The following is a 17,647-nucleotide window of genomic DNA, read 5'->3' on the forward strand; positions in this document are numbered from 1 at the left end:
TAGCATGGAGGATAGTCGAAGATTGCACAGGGACATTGATAGGATGCAGAAGTGGGCTTAGAAGTGGCAGATGGAGTTCAACCCGGAGAAGTGTGAGGTGGTACACTTTGAAAGGACATACTCCAAGGCAGAGTACAAAGTAAATGGCAGGATACTTGGTAGTGTGGAGGAGCAGAGAGATCTGGGGGTACATGTCCACAGATCCCTGAAAGTTGCCTCACAGGTAGTTAGGGTAGTTAAGAAAGCTTATGAGATGTTAGTCTTCATAAGTCGAGAGTTAGAGTTTAAGAGTTGTGAGGTAATGATGCAGCTCTATAAAACCCTGGTTAGGCCACATTTGAAGTACTGTGTCCAGTTCTGGTCGCCTCACTATAGGAAGGATGTGGAAGCATTGGAAAGGGTACAGAGGAGATTTACCAGGATGCTGCCTGGTTTAGAGAGTATGCATTATGATCAGAGATTAAGGGAGCTAGGGCTTTACTCTTTGGAAAGAAGGAGGATGAGAGGTGACATGATAGAGGTATACAAGATATTAAGAGGAATAGATAGAGTAGATAGCCAGTGCCCCTTCCCCAGGGCACCACTGCTCAACACAAGAGGACATGGCTTTAAGGTAAGGGGTGGGAAGTTCAAGGGGGATATTAGAGGAAGGTTTTTTACTCAGAGAGCGGTTGGTGCATGGAATGCACTGCCTGAGTCAGTGGTGGAGGCAGATACACTAGTGAAATTTAAGACACTACTAGACAGGTATATGGAGGAATTTAAGGTGGGGGGTTATATGGAAGGAAGGGTTTAAGGGTAGGCACAACATTGTGGGCCGAAGGGCCTGTACTGTGCTGTACTATTCTATGTTCTATGTTTTCACAACTGCCAGTCACACAAGTCCCAAATGGAGATGCAGGAATACCATCACTTTCAGATACAGAAAGACTCATTACAATTTCCATAACAATTTTGTTTAACCAGTCAGAGCTGTTCGGCCTAAGCTGCACCCCCAAACACAGTGGACTGGTGGACCACTCTTAATCTGGTCTCTACCCTTTGACCTTTTAGGAATGGGTGACCCTACCAAGTTTGAAAACTGGGAAAAAAAGAACCTGGGTTTATGTCCAGAGCCTAGTTCAACATAACAGTGGAAGTGGGGAAGACTTAATAGGGGCACACAGAATCACATAGGAGTAGTTGGAGCAGAGAGAAACAACTTCAACTGCCATAATGGTTAATGACCGGGGAATATAAACTTAAGATAATGTGGAAAAGATCTGGGGGAGATAAAATTTTAGAATCAGAATCAGGTTTACTATCACTGACATTATGTTGTGAAACTTGTTTTGCCGCAGTACAGTGCAATACATAAAAATTAGCTACAAGATGCAATCAGAAATATAGCAAAAACTAGTGCTAAAAAAGAGCAAGACTGTGAGGTAGTGTTCAAGGGTTCATTGACAGTTTAGAAATCTGATGGCAGAGGACAGGAAGCTGTTCCTAAAACATTCAGTCTATGCCTTCAGACTCCTGTACTTCCTCCCTGTGGTAATAATGCGAAGAGGACAAGTCCTGGATGGTGAGAGTCCTTTAATGAAGTATGCCACCTTCTTGAGGCTTCGCCTTGTGAAGATGTCATCAATACTGGGAAGGCTGGTGCCACGATGGAGATGGTAGGGTTTACAACACTGCAGCCTTTTCCGATCCTGTGCACTGGAACCTCCATACCGGACTGTGATGCAACCAGTCAGAATGTTCTCCACAGAACATCCGTAGAAATTTGCTACAGTCTTTGGTGACACAGCAAATCTCCTCAAACTACTAATAAAATATAGCTACTGGTGTATCTTCATTGTGATTACATTATTCGTGATTTCAAACAAGTCCTTATGCAATAAGCTTTACTGTCTGAAGGTTTAGTGAAAGGATATTCAATAATCCACTAAATAGCTCTTTGGAGATCCTGACAGTCTGGCATCTGGCTTTCCTGCTGGTGATTCCCCAGTTCCGTTTCCAGAAAATTAGAGACCATGTTTCTAAGCTCCCTTTAATGCATTTTTAATTTACCTCTTTTTCAATGTTGCCCAGTAGAATAATAAATTTTCCTAGTGTAGCTTTAGAGTATTAAAAGCAATAACCCTCAATAGTCCAGAAAATCTGCTAGTACAGCACTGAGTAAATTAGATTACCGGAGTTTTTCCCCCATTGTGGCTTTAAAAACCACTAGGTTAATATTTGGCAAGCCAATAATTTGCAGATCAATGTATTTAGTTATTCAGAGACATAACACAGAACAGGTCCTTACAGCCCAACGAGCCATGCCGTCCAGCAACCCACCTGTTTAACTCTAGCCTAATCACAGGACACTTTACAATAACCTAATAACCTACTAACCAGGACATCTTTGGACTCTGGAAGAAAACCGGCGCACCCAGAGGAAACCCATGTGCACATGGCGAAAATATACGAACTCCTTACAGTTAGCACCAGAAATGAACTCGAAGCTCAATGCCCCGAGCTGTTATAGTGTCAGGTTAACGCTATTACCATGGCACCCAACTATGTGTGTGGCATTAAGTCGGCAGCATAGGTAGTTTTACTCACTTCAGAATATTTCAGTGAGCTTTTCCAAGCAGGCAGTGAAAACTAAACCTGAGGGGCAAATTCAGAAGTGCAGTTCTACTGCCATCTGGTGTTCAGTATCATAAAAGTTCATATGATTCAGAAAAGAATTTGATCATAAAATTTTGTTACATTTAATTGTAAAGACCTTGACCTTATTTCTCTGATTTTGCCAATTTACTTACAAACATTTTGTCCCCATACATCTTGGTGTTTATGTATTTATCAATCGGCTGATTGGTTGTCATTTCAGAAACTCAATTATGATACAGGGAGTCGGTGATCGGTTGTGTGGCAAGCTTCATGTCTTCAAACTTCAGAGGACACAGCACAATAAAAGCACACTGATTATCTCCTCATATGATGATGAAATGTTTGCAAGCAAAGTGCTAAGATCGGAGAATCAATCAGAATCAGGTTCAATATCACCAGTGTATGTCGTGAAATTTGTTAACTTTGCGGCAGCAGTACAATGCAATACATGACAAATAAATTTTTAAAAAATGAATTATAGTAAGTTTATATATGTATATTAAATAGTTAAATTAAGTAGTGCAAAAGCAGAAATTTTAAAAAAGTAGTGAGGTTGTGTTCATGGGTTCACTGTCCATTTAGAAATTGGATGGCAGAGAGGAAAATGCTGTTCCTGAATTGCTGAATATGTGCCTTCAGGCTTCTGGACCTCCTTCCTGATGTTAACAATGAGAAGAAGGCAGGTCCTGGGTGGTGGGGGTCTTTGATGATGGAAGCCGCTTTTCTGAGGCATCGCTCCTTGAAGGTATCTTGGATACTACGCAGGCTAGTACCGATGGAGAGACTAACCTTACAACTTTTTGAGCTTGTTTTGACCCTGTGCAGTAGCACCCACTCATACCAAATGGTGATGCAGCCAGTCAGAATGCTCTCCACAGTACATCTGTAGAAAGTTTGAGTACAATTCAACCCAACCATTCACCACCCGAGCTACACACTTGAGCTTAATCTCTCTAAACTTAGCATTATTCAATCTCACTCAATGTCTTAGTGAATGAAATCTCAGAGCAGAACACCGAGATCCACATCTTCACTGAATAGGTTGTTAAGCAACTACATTTGCTCAGTGAAGAAAAGTGGGGCTATGGCACAGTGATTAGAAGGAAGAGTCAAAGTTGGCCATTTCTCCTTGCTTTAGTCTGGAGGTCGGCTTAGCTGGCACTAAAAGTAATCCAAGCACCCTCGCCACAGTTGCATGGGCAAAGAGACTGCTGCCCACTGTTGGAATTCATCTCAGAAACGTGCAACATATACGGGCCAGAATTTGGTGGCGGGATCCAGTGCCAGAGCATTTAGAGGTGGCAGGGCCTGCGACCTAGTGCGGAGGACAAACTGGTATTTGAACAATTTAAACGCCAGGCCAGGTGGACTGAAAAGGCAGAGTGTCCGGACCGGAGGCAAGAGCCGGGCTGGTTCTGCTCACTGCTCTGCTACGTCTACTCCGTGGCACCGAGGCTGTGCCCTGCTATGGCTGCTCCAGGCCTCAAATCTGCAAGCTTTGTTGTGATCTGCCCCATGGTGTGATGAACTGAGGCCAAGGCTACGGGCCTGTTCTGGGCTTTGTGTCTATGGATTCACTTTCATTCTGAGTGCTGTTGCTTGTTTTTATTATTAGCATAATTTGTTTTTTTCTCTCTCTGCACATTAGGTGTTTGGTCTTATATTTTTTAAATTGACTTCTTTTGAGTTTCTTGTTTTGTTTTACCTGTAGGCAGATGGATCTCAGGGTTGTGTAATTTATACATTCTTTGATAATAAATGTACTTTGAAGTCAGTAAATAAGGAAAAGTTAGAAGAGCAAGTGTCACTAGATCCAAGACAAAGTCAAATTCATCCACCGTGTAAGCAGGCCCTTGACCCAGCAGCTACATTGCAGCTACATCTATCTGCATTATGTCCATATCCTCACCGATTTCCCTGTCTGTCTGAATGCCTCTTCCACACCATGATTGTACCAAGTTCTATCACCTCCCTGATGATGATGCTGCTTTTCTGCAACAACACTCCATGGAGATGTGCTCAATGGTGGGGCGGGCTTTACCCATGATGGACTGGGCCGTTTCCACTACATTTTGTAAGATTTTCCATTCAAGGGCATTGGTGATTCCATACCAGGCTATGATACAGCCAGTTAAAAACACTCCATCACACAACATGCCAAAGCTTCACAAACTCCTAAGGAAGTAGAGGTGCTCCTGAACTTTCCTCACAATTGCGCTCAGGAGAGGCCCTCAAATGATAATACTGAGGAATTTAAAGTTGCTGACACTCTCCACCTCTGATCCTCCAATGAGGACTGGCGCGTGGCCTTCCAGTTTCCTCCTCCTTAAGTCAATAATCAGCTCCTTCATCTTGCTGACATTGAGTAAGTTGTTGTTGATGTGGCACCTCTCAGCCAAGCTTTCAATCTCCCTCCTATATGCTGATTTGTCAACACCTTTGATTCAGCCTATGACGGTGGTGTCATCAGCAGACTTGAATATGGCACTGGAGCTGTGCTTAGCCATGCATTCCTAAGTGTAAAGCGAATAGAGCAGGAGGCCAAGTGCATAGCTTTGTGGTGCACCTGTGTTGATGGAGATTGCAGAGATGTTGCTGTCAGTCTGAACTGACATGCATGTTACCATGTGCTACCTTGAGATTCATTTTCTTGTAAGCAGTACAGAAAATACAATAAAATTTACAAACTACACAAAGACTAATAAACAACCAAAGTGCAGTGCCGAAAAGGTCAAACTGCACTAAAATGGGCTCTTGCTTTATTCCAATTATGTTCTTGTAAAAGTTGTATAAAATTAATGTTTATATTTTTCTTGTGAATCCTGCTATGATGCTCTGTGCCTGTGATGCAGCTGCAAGTAGGCTTTTCATTGCACCAGTGTATATTATGTGTGTACATGACAATAAATGCAATTTTGCCTTTGACTTTGGCTCATGTTAGCTGTAAAAGAGAATTAACTATGAATGAGGTGTATACAATAGATGCTACCTTGTGGAACACAGGGAAAGACAGTTAAAGGAGATAGATTTACTTCTAATTAGTCCCAACTAACAGATCCCTCTCAAAACGAGTTTTATAAAGTAACATCTGTGATACAGGAACATACACTCAGTGGCTACTTTACTAGGTACACCTGCCCGTTAAAGCAAGTATCTAATCGGGCAATCACATGGCAATAACTCAATACATAAAAGCATGCAGACTTTGTCAAGGGACTCGGTTGCTGTTTAAACCAAACATCAGGATGGAGAAGTAATGTGATCCAAGTGACTTTGACTGTGGAATGCTTTGTGGGGTCATACAGGGTGGCTTGAGCATCTCAGAAACTGCGGAACTCCTCAATTTATTTATTTATTTATTTATTTAAGACCAAGTTTACAGAGAATGGTGCAAAAAGCATTAAGAAACATCCAGTGGGCAGCAATTCTGTGGGTGAAAACACCTTGTTAATGAGAGGTCAGAGGAGAATGGCCAGACTGGTACAAGCTGACAGGAAGGCGACAGTAACTCAAATAACACATTACAACAGTGATGTGCAGAAGAGCATCTCTGAACATGTAACACATCAAACCTTGACCTGGATGGGCTACAGCGGCAGAAGACCAGACCGTATTCCACTCCTGTACCTAACAAAGTGTCCACCAAGTGTATTATTACAGTAAATCAATGCCTTGTCAGAACAATTTCCAATGCACTCCAATCAAATAAAATATCAAATCAATGACACCAACATATCGTTCCTATTGGAGTTTGGTATCAATAATCCAGGCAACTCCTTACCTGAGCAGGGAGAATACGCTGTAGGAGTTCCTCACAGAACTTGGGTCCACTTGCAGAAGACTTGTCCTCTTCTTCTCAGTGAGATCCTTTGGGGGAAAAATAAGAACCGATCCTATCAGCGGGTAGGTTGTATATTTTTAAAAAGTAAAGTTTATATCAGTTGGACTGTGATAGCACCCTTCTAATGGATTAACTATAACTGGCTAAGTTCCGTCTTTGGAGTGAATGAGGTTAGAGGTGACTTGATAGAGTAGTACAAGATGACCAGAGACAATGAGAGTGGATTGCCAGAGACTTCTTCCCAGAGCAGAAATGGCTAATATGAAAGGGGATAATTTTAAAGTGATTGGAGAAAAATATAGAGGAATGTCAGACAACAGGAATTCTGCAGACGCTGGAAATTCAAGCAACACACATCAAAGTTGCTGGTGAACGCAGCAGGCCAGGCAGCATCTCTAGGAAGAGGTGCAGTTGACGTTTCGGGCCGAGACCCTTCGTCAGGACTAACTGAAGGAAGAGTTAGTAAGAGATTTGAAAGTTGGAGGGGGAGGGGGAGATCCAAAATGATAGGAGAAGACAGGAAGGGGAGGGATGGAGCCAAGAGCTGGACAGGTGATTGGCAAAAGGGATATGAGAGGATCATGGGACAGGAGGTCCGGGAAGAAAGACAAGGTGGGGGGGGGAACCCAGAGGATGGGCAAGGGGTATATTCAGAGGGACAGAGGGAGAAAAAGGAGAGTGAGAGAAAGAATGTGTGTATAAAAATAAGTAACAGATGGGGTATGAGTGGGGAGGTGGGGCATTAGCGCAAGTTAGAGAAGTTGATGTTCATGCCATCAGGTTGGAGGCTACCCAGACGGAATATAAGGTGTTGTTCCTCCAACCTGAGTGTGGCTTCATCTTTACAGTAGATGAAGTTTCTGTCCCCCACTTTTCCTTTGCTACATCGACGACTGCATTGGCGCTGCTTCCTGCACGCATGCAGAGCTCGTTGACTTTATTAACTTTGCCTCCAACTTTCACCCTGCCCTCAAGTTTACCTGGTTCATTTCTGACACCTCCCTCCCCTTTCTAGATCTTTCTGTCTCTGGAGACAGCTTATCCACTGATGTCTACTATAAGCCTACTGACTCTCACAGCTATCTGGACTATTCCTCTTCTCACCCTGTCTCTTGCAAAAACGCCATCCCCTTCTCGCAATTCCTCCGTCTCCGCCGCATCTGCTCTCAGGATGAGGCTTTTCATTCTAGGATGAGGGAGATGTCCTTTTTTTTTTAAAGAAAGGGGCTTCCCTTCCTCCACTATCAACTCTGCTCTTAAACGCATCTCCCCCATTTCACGTACATCTGCTCTCACTCCATCCTCCCGCCACCCCACTAGGAATAGGGTTCCCCTGGTCCTCACCTACCACCCCACCAGCCTCCGGGTCCAACATATTATTCTCCGTAACTTCCACCACCTCCAACGGGATCGCACCACTAAGCACATCCTTCCCTCCCCGCCTCTCTCTGCATTCCGCAGGGATCGCTCCCTACACGACTCCCTTGTCCATTCATCCCCCCCCCCATCCCTCCCCACTGATCTCCCTCCTGGCACTTATCCGTGTAAGCGGAACAAGTGCTACACATGCCCTTACACTTCCTCCCTTACCACCATTCAGGGCCCCAAACAGTCCTTCTAGGTGAGGCGACACTTCACCTGTGAGTCGGCTGGGGTGATATACTGCGTCCGGTGCTCCCGATGTGGCCTTTTATATATTGGCGAGACCCAACGCAGACTGGGAGACCGCTTTGCTGAACACCTACGCTCTGTCTGCCAGAGAAAGCAGGATCTCCCAGTGGCCACACATTTTAATTCCACATCCCATTCCCATTCTGACATGTCTATTCACGGCCTCCTCTGCTGTAAAGATGAAGCCACACTCAGGTTGGAGGAACACCACCTTATATTCCGTCTGGGTAGCCTCCAACCTGATGGCATGAACATCGACTTCTCTAACTTCCGCTAATGCCCCACCTCCCCCTCGTACCCCATCTGTTACTTATTTTTATACACACATTCTTTCTCTCACTCTCCTTTTTCTCCCTCTAACCCTCTGAATATACCCCTTGCCCATCCTCTGGGTTCCCCCCCGCCCCGTCTTTCTTCCCGGACCTCCTGTCCCATGATCCTCTCGTATCCCTTTTGCCTATCACCTGTCCAGCTCTCGGCTCCATCCCTCCCCCTCCTGTCTTCTCCTATCATTTTGGATCTCCCCCTCCCCCTCCAACTTTCAAATCCCTTACTCACTCTTCCTTCAGTTAGTCCTGACGAAGGGTCTCGGCCCGAAACGTCAACTGCACCTCTTCCTAGAGATGCTGCCTGGCCTGTTGCGTTCACCAGCAACTTTGGGGAATGTCAGAGGCAAGTTTGTTTTTAAAAACAGATGTAGTGGTAGAGGCAGAAAATTTGGGAGCATTTAAGAAACCCTTAGCTAGGAACATGATGATAGAAAAATGGGTGTCAACATGGGAGGGAAGGATTAGACCGACCTTAGAGTAGGTTAAAAGTTCGGCACAACATCATGGGCAGCAGGGCCTGCACTGTACCGTTCTATGTTCCAGAGCAGGTGTTCCCAACGTTTTTTATGCCATGAACTCCAACCATGAACTGTGGGGTGCATAGACCCCAGGTTGGGAAGCTCTGTTCTAGAGAAGGGCAAGCTGAAAAGAAATGCGCAGGGCACGTTTTACAGAGAGTGATTGGTGCCTGGAACAGTCTGCCATGGGAAGCGGTGGAAACGGCCACAATGGTGGAGTTTAAGAGGAATTTATATGGGCATATGAACACACAGGGAATGCAAGGTTATGGATCATGTGCAGGCAGATGGTTTGCTCTAGTCTGGCATCATGATCAGCTTAAGCTGAAAGGCCATTTCCTGTGCCGTACTGTTCTATGTTTCACCTGAAACACGATTTAAAGAAACTGATCTGATGAACTAGCCGTTCCTCAGAGCACATTTTCCTCTACCTGCACTAGTGTTATGGGTGTTATGGTGGGGAATAACAAGTCAACATTTCATTTGATACCTTCATCAGGACTCAGCCCAAAACTGACCGTTTATTTCCCTCCAAAAATGCTGCTGACCTGCTGAGTTCTCCTGTGTTGTGCAAGATTTCCAGCATCTGCAGAGTCTCCTGCACTAGCGTTATGTTCACGTTTATTAACACGCTCATGGACAGTATGTACATATTCATGATTCACAATTGTTTAATGTCATTTCCAGTACACAATTGTAAACGAGAACAAAATAATTGTTACTCTGGATCTGATGCAGCACAAAACCAGATTTATTAAAAAAAAACACAATCATAAATAATCACAACAAACATATAAACGTTTGTAAAAACATATGATAGCTTATATACATAGATTGATTGTATGTCCATAAGGTGACGTTGGGTAAGGAGCAGTGCCTTAGGTAGGCGGCATCCATTATTAAGGACCCCCATCACCCTTTTCTCACTGTTACTATCAGGTAGGAGGTACAGAAGCCTGACACACTCAGTGATTCAGGAACAGCTTCTTCCCCTCTGCCATCAGATTTCTAAATGGACATTGAACCCATGAACACTACCTCACTACTACTACTTCACGACATATGCTGGAAGCCGAGTGGAGTAATGATGGCGTCAAACGGGGACTCCTTTGCCTGCATCTTCGGAAACAGCTCTATTTCCATCTTTAATATCTTTATTTTCCCTTTACAGGGTTCTTTTGAAGACCATGACCTGGAGTTACACACTGACTTTAGTTCTTTGCAGGAATGGGACCCGCTCTCGGGGTTTCATAACCAGCCGTTGTTTTTTGGCATGCCAAGGGCTCAGTCTAAGAGTCCGGCTCGGATTTGGAAAGCTACGATCTCAGGGCTCTGGAGACAGGCAGATCAAGGGTCGGTGTCACAGCAGAACACCTGAGTCGGGGGGGGAGTTGAAAAATCTATGGACACACAGACTCACTCTTCGGCTCAGTGAGCTTTCCTGGTTGTGCAAAGCAAAATACCATTGTTGCCAAATATATTGGAGAGAATTTTGTCTGTATGGAAAAAAAATACTTTGCGCATGACATAAAAAAGCAATGTTTTACAATATGATATAAACTGATCTGGCTGTGCTCAGCGTAAAGAGCTAGGGGGCAGTGATCTCAGTTTCTGGCTTTCCTGCTTGACCAGCTTGTCTAATCACACCAGGCAAGTGCATAATTTAGGTATTAAAATGCAATTTTGTATTCTCAGATAAAATTAAAATGATACAAAGAAAGTGCTTTTACCTTATGGTCAAAGGGGGTTCCATAGTAACCATCATTCAGTCCAAATATTACCTCATTGGGATTACGTGCCCGAATCTAACTCAAACCAAGAAAAGTTAGTAAACATTTTGAAATGGCACGGTGTATAATTTCAGTTTTTGAGATTTCATGCATTACAGTAGTGACTGCACCACCAAAACACATCTTTGACAATAAAATGCTTTGTGATGTGAAATTACTGGTATTTCAGAAATTATATTGTCACAAGAAATAGAACCACAGAATCATAGAACACTACAGCACAGAAACAGGTCCTTTGGCCCAGCTATTCTGTGCCGAACTATTAAGCTGCCAAGTTCCATTAACGTGCATTATTCTTCAAAATGGTGTCATATTATCTTTAACATTCAACTACAGGGGTTGCTGAAACCCACATTTTTTCTTTTAAAATAGAACAAGGTCCCCTGAGACAGTTCTTAAAAAACACAAGTTTTAATATAACATTCAAATGATGCATATCTAAGGTATACAGAATTGCATGTAGCCGAACTTAATGACACCACAGTAGGACAGCAATTAGTGCGATACTATGACAGTGCGGGAGATTATGGAGTTCGGAGTTCAATTCCGGCACTCTTTCTAAGGAATCTGTACATTCTCCCTGTGAACCATGCAAGTTCCCTCCAGGTGGTCCAGCTTCCTCCCACAGCCCAAAGACATACCGGTTAGAAGGTTAATTGGACAGCCTTCCTGTCCGCAACAGGAACAATTTACATTCATTGTAAATTGTCCTGTGATTAGGCTAGGGTTAAATGGGTGGGTTGCTGGATGGTGCATCTCATTGGGCCTGTTCCACACAATATCTCTAAATAAATATTTTTTTCCTTTGGAAACTCGAAGCCAACAAGTGAGAGGGCTACCACAATAAGCACAGAAAAGCAACATTTGCACAAGCCAATGAACACCTTAGCAAACTGCCATTTTACTGATACTAAAGTAGGCTTATCAGACCTGGAGTATTACAGGGGATAAACTATAAAACAAAAGGTAATTGCTACAGCTTTCTAAGATGCATTTTAATCTTAGATAGTTTATTACTATTGGATTCAGGATGTTTATTTTACCTGCTGGCCCAAGTATTTGAGTCCATCAAGGTTCACTCGCCATTCGATGATTGGATGATATTGTCCCTGCTTTCCTCCCCAGATCCTCACCAGGAAACACGAAACAGAAGTATCAAGGCGATCTGGCATCAAGCCAAAGTCTAGACTCCTCCACGTCGGGTTCTGCATCACAATAAGAAAAAAAAGTGAAGCTTCTCATGGTCTTCAGCTGATTGAAACTTCCAACGATGTCCCATCACTTGTCTTTGCCCACTGAGGAGACATCTCAACATCCACCTGTCATGCCCTGTAAGGATCTTGTATGCTCCACTAAGATCTCTCATTCTTCTCAATTTGATGGGCTCAGCCAGCTCCATCATGCACACTAGCCTCTCCACCACAGAGGACATCTTCAAAAGGCGATGCCAGAATCCATCATTAAGAACTCCCATGACCCCGCACGCAACTTCTTCTCATTACTACAGAGAGGAGGTACAGGAGCCCAAAGACACACTCAACATTTTCTTCCCCTTCACCATCAGATTTCTGAACAGTCCATGACCCTATGGACATCACCTCACCATTTTGCTCTTTTTTGTATATGATTGTCCAGTCATATCCAACAATGACAGGAGACCTGTGCGGAACAGTTTTAATTTAAAGTGGAAAAGCCGTGTAACGTATTTTATACTTTGCACTGTACTACTTCCACAAAACAACAAATTTCATAACGTGCCAGTGTAATAAACCTGTTTGTGATTCTTTAAGGAATACAGATCTAACATATTTAGGTGTTTCTGATCAGACAACCCTCTCATCCCAAGAACTGGCCCACAGAATCTCTTCTGGACTACTTCAGATGTGAGGGACTATCTTAAAAGGGGACTAAAACTGTGCATGATAATCCAAATGTGGCCTCTTCAACACCCTGCACAATTATAACAATACTGCTCTATTTCTCAACTCCAACCTCAGAGCAATTAAGGCCAATATTCCATTTGCCTTCATTTCTGTTTGTACCAACATGACATCTGTTTTCTGTGGACAAGACCTGATAAATCCCTGCAAAGCCACGCATTTGCAACTCTTTCCACTTAGATAATAACCTGCCTTCCCAATCTTGATAATCCTCAAAGCAGTTCTTCAAACAACTTCTGCAATATTCACTTTTCATAATTCCACTCGCCTCTCCAATCCGATTCCTCCTTCAGCCCTTTACCTTTTCCACTCTCAGTTTCTTACTTCATACCCTCTCCCCAAACCATTTACCTTTATCACCTGCCAGCTTGTCCTCCTTTCCTCCCCCACTTTTGTTCCAGTTTTGAAGAAGCCTCTCAGCCCAATACGTCGACTCTTTATTCCCCTCGATAGATGTCGCCTGACCTGAGCATCTCCAGCACTTCGTTTGTGTGTGTTGCTTAACACATCCAAATATTACTTTACTGAAGTCATCACATGTAAATGTTTCATTGCTGCATTTGCTATTCAAAATACCTACAAATAGTCCTTCAGTTTAATACATCTCAGGATAACCCAAAGCATTTTACAGCCAGTTATGTTTGTGCATTGCCACCATAGGTGCAAAGTAGTAACTGGATTCCAGGAGTCAGCTAATTTGAAAAATGGCTAATCTATCTAATTAGGCTGTAATAATGATAGGATCTGGAGATAACAAGTCTATCCTCTACAAATAGTCCCTTGAAATCTTTTTGCATATTCTACAATCTGCCAAATATGACCTCAGTTTAATACTATTATCTCTATGTGTTCTGTTACATCATCTCTATTACTCAAATCACTGCACTGCAAACGCCTTAAACTGCTTTTTATAATGCTGGTTACATTGAAAACACATGCTGGTATTTATGCATATTTTATTCCATATCTGTGCTTTTAACTTCGTGTTATGTAATTCTTTATTCTGTATAATTGTTCCTTTCATTCAAAAGGACAGGAGTCCAAAATGTAAGTGCAATTTCATGTTTACTTTAAGTGAGGCACAGTAGCGTAATGACATATGCAATTCATTTACTTTTACATATAACCTGTATTTATTTAAACAAGAATGCTTAAATTACACACACACACACATACAGTTACTCTAATATTACTGCAATATTAAATATGCAAGAGCTACCTCACAAGAACAGCTGTAGTTACACCCCACTACGAATCTCCTAAGAGAACACAGAAGTGCCAGATCATTCACACAGTCAAAATTTGCATTCTTACAGGCTACAATCTATCGCAGTTCAGAAGAAGATCCAGAAGAAGAGTATCCAGTTGGGCAATCAATAAGCTAGCCTAGAGAGAAACACCAACAACGGCGCACTGAGGTTGTCACCTTGACTGGTGAGGAAATGCCTGCAAGCTAATAACCAAGCTTGGCAAACATCACAACATCAAACACCTCAACCCCGGCCACCCACATTCACCACTGTCCTATGGAGTCCACGTTAAGGAATCTGAAGAATACTCTTTGCTTGTAAAACTACTGATGGATCAATTCTGCCACCAAACACAATCACAAGGGATTCTAATGCAAGGTTCTGGCATGTTGTTGGTAATGTGCTAATTCACTATGTCAGGCTGCTGGTTGACCAATCTGGAAGACTTTTCCCAATTCCGTTAGTAGTCCCTACATGTTCCAGAGGACCTTGCAAGATCCACTGGACTGAGAACATCATTTTGGGACTGAAATATGGTGGTGGGGAGACCCAGGCCCAGAGCATACTGATGCAACAGGGTCCAGGGTCCAGGTCTTACAACAAGGGGAACGACTTGGTGTTTAGATGATTTAAACACCAGGCCAGATAGATTGAAAAGGCAGGGTGTCAAGACCAGAGGTGGGAGTCAGGACGGTTCTGCTCGCTGCTCCATGATGTTTGCACTGAGGCTATGGCTTTGGGTTCCTCCATAGACACGAGCTCTGTGTCAATGGACTCACTTTCCCTCTGAATGCTGTGCTTGCTTTTGTTGTTTTCATGATTCGTGTCTTTTTTCTTCTCTGCACACTGGGTGCTTGTTGGTGCTTTTTAAAAATGGTTTCTTTCGGGTTTGTTGTTTCGTGGCTGCCTGCAAGAAAACAAATCTCAAGGTTGTATAACTTATACATACTCCGATAATAAAGGTGCTTTGAACTTTGAATTCAGCATTGTTCAATGCCAGGTGGTCCATCCAATTTCAAAGCAGCACTTATGGACAACAGATATACAAAGCCATTTCAGGAGCCATCTGAGAGCTAGCCACATGGCGTCAGACTATTTAAAGATGACTGGTTTCCTTCCTGGAGATACTTAATGAAACAAATAAAGGTGGTTTGAGTAATTCTCAAATCATACCACATTCAAACTTACCTATACTGAATATCTAATCTAGCAACCCAAACTGTAAACCAAACTTGTGAAAGCTGAAACTTGTAACTTCAGATATTCAGTGAAAGCTGTAGCAAGCACAATGTTCATTGTTATTTAAATAAAACATTGTGGTGGCAGTGAGAATTTTACAGCACTAAAAGGGTTAGATTTGTAATGCCAGACTTAGTACTGTAGCTGTAGAGTATGAAATTCACAGTACAGACATATAATTACAATGTTACACAACTCTGCTCCATCAAAAAATGACACCATGGTTGATAGAACATCCGCTCTGCACCACTGAACCACTATTATCTTTCACTACCTCGCAGCCATCTCCACCTCAAACGTATTCAGACACTTGCACTACTTAAGTGTTTCAAGTCTTTTGAACTCTCTTCCTAAATAGTAATTTTCCCTCATTTCTGTCTTACATGAGCACCCCTTTCATTTTAAACAATGACTCGTCCTTTTTCCACTGTTCCCACAACTCCTCCCACCCATAGCCATATACATGCACACACACACTAGATTCTCCCGGGAGGAAAGTGGAAAGATTATTTCCACATTCACTGCCAAGGTCCGTTAGGTCCATCACTCTTGAAGTCCAAATTCAAGTTTAATTGTCATTCAACCATGGACAAGAATATAGCCAAACGAAACAACATTCCTCTGGGGCCAAAGTGCAAACACACTACCATCAGTCACACACAGTACAAATAATTACGATAGCAGAAAAATAATATCACTCAGGTTTTTGAGTGTGAAGGTCTGTAGATTGCTGGTGTATGGATGTTGTCCTACAGCCACATTGCTGCAAGAACAGCCCACAGCAGTTCCTCATATCGCACAGTGCAGCTACAGGTGAACACAATCTAGGTCATCTTCCACCAAGCGAACACTGGAGAGCAGCATGGATGAAAGAGGCCAGCCGCTAACCCAGCAGCACACAGCCAGCTCCAACACCTCCTTCCTTGGCAGCTGCAACAGCCAATCCTAAGGCATAAGAGCCTGGTCCATGTGACAACCGAGGCCATGCTGCTCCCCAATGAATCAAACTCAGTATTCTACATTACCAATATGCAACAGTGTCTTGCAATCACATTAAAAACATCCAAAACAATCATTTGTTGGACTGTGCATCGCCTCTGTTGCCTTCTTCCCTGGGTGGCTGTAGCAGGCTGCAACATGATGCACAACATCCAGCTCCACAACTATCCAGCAGCTCACTGGTGGGATAGACCTGCAATACTTGGTATGCTTAATATCCAGCATCATTTTGCAATCATAAAAACAACAAATAATTGCCCCTTCGTTTAGACCCAGAGAGGCTGCTGTGTCTGAGCATTCTGCCATCTTAGCAGAAGACCGCCAGTGCTACCTAGCTAACCCATCCTTAAAGAGTACCAGCCCATTAGGAACTGCCTCCAGAACATTTACATCCACCCTTTAAAACACCCTTCAACACACAAAATGCTGTAGGATCCACGTGATCTCATAAATGCCTTATACAAGTGAAGAACAACATACTTGTATTTTAAAATAAAACATTACATTATAATTATATTATGCATAATATAATATATAAATATATAATATTATCTTGTTTATATCATTTTCCATCAAAATTATGTCATATGAGGAAAGGTTGAGCAAGCTAGGGCTTTTCTCTTTGGAGAACAGGAGATGAGAGGTGACTTGTTAGAGGTGTACAAGATGCTAAGAGGCATAGATTAAGGGGACAGCCAGTGCATTTTTCCATGGGCACAAATGGCTAATACAAGGGGGCATCATTTTAAAGTCAGTGGAGTAAAGTATGGTTGGGGGGGGGGGGAGAAAATCAAAGATAGTCTTTGTTTATATACACAGTGGTGGGTGAGTGGAACATCTTGCCAGGGGTGGTGGTGGTACAGCCAGGGACATTAGGGACATTTAAGAAACTTAGATAGGCACCCGAGTGATTAAAAAAAAATGTAGGGTTATGCGGGAGAGAATATGTTCTAACTGGCCTGTGGGACAGATCTCACAGTTTAAATTCCAGTCATAAGTTTGAGCACTTTGCGAAATTAACTGGGCTGGAGGTGACCAACAGGTGATTCAACTGCAAATAGCTAAGCTGGTTTAATTATTTCCTTGCTTAACCGTAGCAGTAACAGTGTAACTATTTGTTAACCACTTACAGAAGCAAAAGAATCAACAACGTCTTCTAGGTCTGGAGTCACATATCGGCTAGGATGAACACGGACAGATTTGCTCTCCAGAAGGAGACAAACGGGTTATGGCCATCCAGTAGTTCCTGTACATTTTGATGGTCTCAAAGTTCTTACCGGACTTGACAGAACAGATGAAGGGTATGTTATGACCCCCTGATAGAATCATCTTGAACAAGGGCCACAATTTCACAACAGTGCAATTTACTCAAACTGTATCAAATTTGCAGATGACACGACAGTGGTTGGCCTCATCAACGATGATGAACT

General features: G+C 43.0%; 1 protein-coding gene across 2 annotated transcripts in view; it reads right to left on the reverse strand.

The window, feature by feature from the left end:
- uvrag (UV radiation resistance associated gene) overlaps positions 1-17,647 on the reverse strand; it is a 444,845-nt gene that overhangs the window by 367,218 nt on the left and 59,980 nt on the right. For both annotated transcript variants that reach the window (XM_063054654.1, XM_063054653.1), the window contains exons 4-6: positions 11,833-11,994; positions 10,730-10,804; positions 6,422-6,507 (exon numbers count right to left, since the gene is read on the reverse strand). In XM_063054654.1, the coding sequence (XP_062910724.1) occupies positions 6,422-6,507; positions 10,730-10,804; positions 11,833-11,994 (323 nt within the window). The remainder of the gene's footprint in view (positions 1-6,421; positions 6,508-10,729; positions 10,805-11,832; positions 11,995-17,647) is intronic.

This window comes from Mobula hypostoma, chromosome 7, assembly GCF_963921235.1.
Source record: "Mobula hypostoma chromosome 7, sMobHyp1.1, whole genome shotgun sequence".
Taxonomy (NCBI): Eukaryota; Metazoa; Chordata; class Chondrichthyes; order Myliobatiformes; family Myliobatidae; genus Mobula; species Mobula hypostoma.